The 3,891-nt window shown below is 43.3% G+C and overlaps 1 protein-coding gene across 1 annotated transcript; it reads left to right on the top strand.

Annotated features, from left to right (window-relative positions):
• The first annotated feature begins 352 nt into the window (after positions 1 to 352).
• On the top strand, positions 353 to 3,234 carry LOC147431137 (uncharacterized). Its single transcript, XM_086493780.1, has 5 exons — positions 353 to 627; positions 1,440 to 1,585; positions 1,948 to 2,136; positions 2,592 to 2,629; positions 2,763 to 3,234. Exons 1-5 carry the CDS (start codon positions 417 to 419, stop codon positions 3,079 to 3,081), a joined length of 903 nt encoding a protein of 300 aa, XP_086349906.1. The 5' UTR covers positions 353 to 416; the 3' UTR covers positions 3,082 to 3,234.
• Positions 3,235 to 3,891: the final 657 nt, after the last annotated feature.

A 3,891-nucleotide genomic window follows, 5' to 3' on the forward strand; every position in this document is an offset into this window, starting at 1 on the left:
AGGCGATGGCGATGGCGCAACGGGAGAGTATAGCAGCAGCGAGCTCCAACCCTAGTATTAACTCACGCTTATACTCTTCATGAAGATTGTTCCTTTTCATAAACTTTTGCTAAAATGCAAAAGTGTATGTAAAGGTACACATCCTCCTGTTGCATGGTCTAAATCCATCATGTGAATGCAAAAAGTTGAAAAGATTCTTTCGATGAATCCCTTTTCGAAACCCACTTGTGGGAAAGCCCTTTGAGAAAGTCAAGTCACAAAGTCAAGTTAGGAACCTTCCAAGAACGTGATGGGGGGCTTCGTGGAAGCTTCCACATGCATTATAAAAGGAGTGTGTGCTTGTTGGATCTCAAGTGAAACCCACAGCTTGCAAGTGACATTTAAGATGATCAAGTGTGTTTGTGAATTTCAAGGGCATGGATCCTGCAGGTTTGATCATCAGCGTAGTTGGTCTTCTAACGCAATTGGTTGAAGTCATCCGCGTTGCCTCCGAAGATAGGTCCTCTAAACGCCGTAAGCTGCAAGATGAGCTCCATCTTTTTCGCACACAGCTCCATGACAAGCTCCAATTTGCCGACAAAATTAAGCAACAAGCAGCTGCTGTCGGCTTCAACTCCGAATCTCTAGGTAAGGCGCCTCTGTGTGTGTGTGTGTGGGGGGGGGGGCATTTTCCATTCTGGCAAAGAGGCCCGCTTTCCCTACATTGCTCAACATCATGAGCTTCTGCAGATGAGGCTCCCCATACCTAGCTAGGTGCAGAGGACTGCCCATGTCCAGCTTCATGTAAACTTTCCAACTCTCAGATTTGTTGGCGCAGGTGAAAGCTACATAGCCAAGCCGAGCTACATCGAGCAATTACTGTTTTGGGCAATTTTCATCAGTTTGCCAAACTTTTCATCATAATTGTACAACCCTTGTCCTTTATCATACATGCAATACACAGGCAGAGAGTTGGTATTGAGTGTGTCCACTGTAAGGACGGATACTACTAGCATTAAATCCATCACTCCCCCTTAATGAGAGTGACTTAGTAATGTGCAAATGCTATCACAAGAAGTTTTGCACAAATTCTCACAATACTTCCCACATTGTGACTTACCTCAACATCATGAGCTTTTGTGAGGGAGGCGCTGCATACCTAGCTAGGTACGATTGGGGGTATGAGAGGACTGCTGGCCCAGTGGGGGGCCCGCGGTCCCCTACCCCCAATCGTACCCCCATCGGGGTGGCAGTCCCCTACTCCCAATCGTACCTAGCTAGGTATGCGGTGCTTCTCGAGCAGAAGCTCATGATGTTATGCATTGTATGAAAAACAGTGAGAAAGACTCCGTTTTCCCTCCCACCACACCTAGCTAGGTATGGTATTTCGGCATTGCCACTATTTTGTATTTTGGCATTGCCATTTATATGCTGATTTATACTTCATAATGTTGCTGCAGAGCAATTGCAAAATGAGCTTCGTAAATTTATTGCTTCTACCAAGGAGCTTTTAAGCAGCAAGAATTGCAAGAAGAAAGACATTCAAGACCTTCGTGAAGGTGCCGTGGGCAAGATTCAACACCTAATGGACTGCATTGCAATTGAGGTGATCTGTCATTTACACACATACATCTGTGTATGTGTTTTCAAAAGTGATATCTTTGTTGGGTTCCGGTAATGTCTGCAATGTGTTTCCTGTAAGGCTATGATTGTTCACATGCATGTGTGTGTGTATAATATATATATATGCATATACACATACATATATATACATATACATATATGCACATTGCACACATGCATATGTATGTAGAGATATATACATGTGTCTTATGCCATGAAATATGTACATAGTGTACACATGCACCAAACACACACGCGTGCACACATATCATCTGCATGTACTGTGATTATATACATGTAGATATGCAAAATACTGAGTGAAGCAAAGACATTTCCAATTGGCAGATGTTGATGAATAGCTCTGAAGACGTGAAGGCTATTAAAGAAATGATGGCTAAGAAGCGAGACGAGCAAGAAATGGTGTCCAACAACCACGATGTGCACATCAACATGAGCTTTCAAAGTGGTAACCTGATGGTGGCGGAGCTCCTCTCATTTGTGACAAAGACCATGTGGGTCGAACACTTCAGCAAAGTAATGATCTTGTTGTTTTTAAATGTAAAATGATGGTTGAAATATTGTAAAGCATTCCTTAGCCTACAGCTGTGTACATTTTGCTTCCCCTCATCGGGGTAGCAGGTGACCATTATATGTGTTTGTGCATGTACACTACCACAAGAAGATTTAGAAATATTCTCATGCAGGAAAACGGAGTCTTTTTTACTGTTTTTCATACCATGCATAACATCATGAGATTCTACTCGAGAGGCTGGCGGTCCCCTGCCCCCAATCCTACCTAGCTAGGTATGCGGTGCCTCCCTCATAGAAACTCATGATGTTGAGGTAAGTCACAATGTGGGAATTATTGTGAGAATTTGTCTAAAACTTCTTGTGTATACATGCACATGTATATGTGGCAGTGCATGTGTGTGTATGTAATTATTTATGCTCTTTTGCCGGTAGCTCTGTCAATTAGAAGTGGAATGCAGGACAATGGAGGTGAGCGAGAAGCTTGGCTATTCCTACTGTGAGGGAAGGCTAGTGGAAATGAAGGAAACACAGTTAGCTGCAGGCATAGGGGTGGGTGTGGCAAGATCCAAAAGTTTTAGGCGGGATAAAATGGCAGGTAAGTATTCGAAGTCGTGTGGCTATGATGGTAGCGTAGGTGAAGTGTACTATGAGGGCAGCCCGCGGGGGAATTCCCAGATGGGTTATCTTGCAAAGGGAGACACCATTGGCATTGGCATCCTTCGACACATGAATGATCAACACTGCATCTTTTTTACGTTAAATCGGGATCTTCGGATGTGCATCCGAGACCGCTCCCAGCTATGCAGACCTTCAAGTCGACATGGTGGCCTCCTCCCCCCTGTCATCTCCCTTGCCTCCGCCCATGTCCAAGTTCATGTAAACTTTCATCGTCCTTTCCAACTCTCAGATTTGTTGGCGCAGGTGAAAGCTACCTTACCTTCCTTGTAAGTAACATAGCCCAAGCCGAGCTACATCGACCAATTACTGTTTTGGGCAATTTTTCATCAGTTTGCCAAAACTTTCCATCATAATTAATTGTACATCCCTTGTCCTTCATCATACATGCAATACAGAGACAGAGAAAGAGAATTGGTGTGTTTACTATTGAGTGTGTCCACTGTAAGGACGGATGCGACTAGCATTAAATCCAACACTCCCCCTTAATGAGAGTGACTGAGTAATGTGCAAATGCTATATCACGAGAAGTTTTGAACAAATTCTCACAATATTTCCCACATTGTGACTTACCTCAACATCATGAGCTTCTGTGAGGGAGGCGCCGCATACCTAGCTAGGTATGCGGTGCCTCTCGAGCATAAGCTCATGATGTTATGCATTGTATGAAAAACAATGAGAGACTCCGTTTTCCTACATGAGAAAATTTCTAAATCTTCTTGTGTATGCACATTCATGTGCATGTGTATGTTTGTGTAGTGAAAGTGTGCAATATCTATTAAGTGTTCTAGTCAGGAAAGCAAATAGGAGTAAAAGGTCTTCTTGATTGGTAACAACTTGATGGTTTCTCAAAAAAGTATGAGCTTCTTCTACTAACTGGTTTATCATTGATCTAGAGTGACTTCACTGTACACTTAATCGTCTTTATGACCTTGAACCACCAAGTATTTTCCCCCCTCAAGCACATAAGAGGATTGAAAGGCACATGTCAAAAAAAAGAAACAAGAGGCAGGCATTCGCAATGGTAGCACCCCCCGAGGAGTGAAAAAGGTCGAAGGAGAGAAAAGAGAACTGAAAAAATAA

The sequence above is a fragment of the Adiantum capillus-veneris genome, chromosome 21 (genome assembly GCF_014529385.1).
Source record: "Adiantum capillus-veneris isolate H3 chromosome 21, ASM1452938v2, whole genome shotgun sequence".
Classification (NCBI taxonomy): Eukaryota; Viridiplantae; Streptophyta; class Polypodiopsida; order Polypodiales; family Pteridaceae; genus Adiantum; species Adiantum capillus-veneris.

What these genes read in the sequence shown, in the direction of transcription:
- LOC147431137 (XM_086493780.1), top strand. Translation starts at nt 417, where the DNA reads ATGGATCCTGCAGGTTTGATCATCAGCGTAGTTGGTCTTCTAACGCAA. An exon ending in CTTCAACTCCGAATCTCTAG is followed by an intron (nt 628 to 1,439) that starts GTAAGGCGCCTC and finishes ATGTTGCTGCAG; the next exon opens with AGCAATTGCAAAATGAGCTT. An exon ending in GAAGCTTGGCTATTCCTACT is followed by an intron (nt 2,630 to 2,762) that starts GTGAGGGAAGGC and finishes CTATGATGGTAG; the next exon opens with CGTAGGTGAAGTGTACTATG.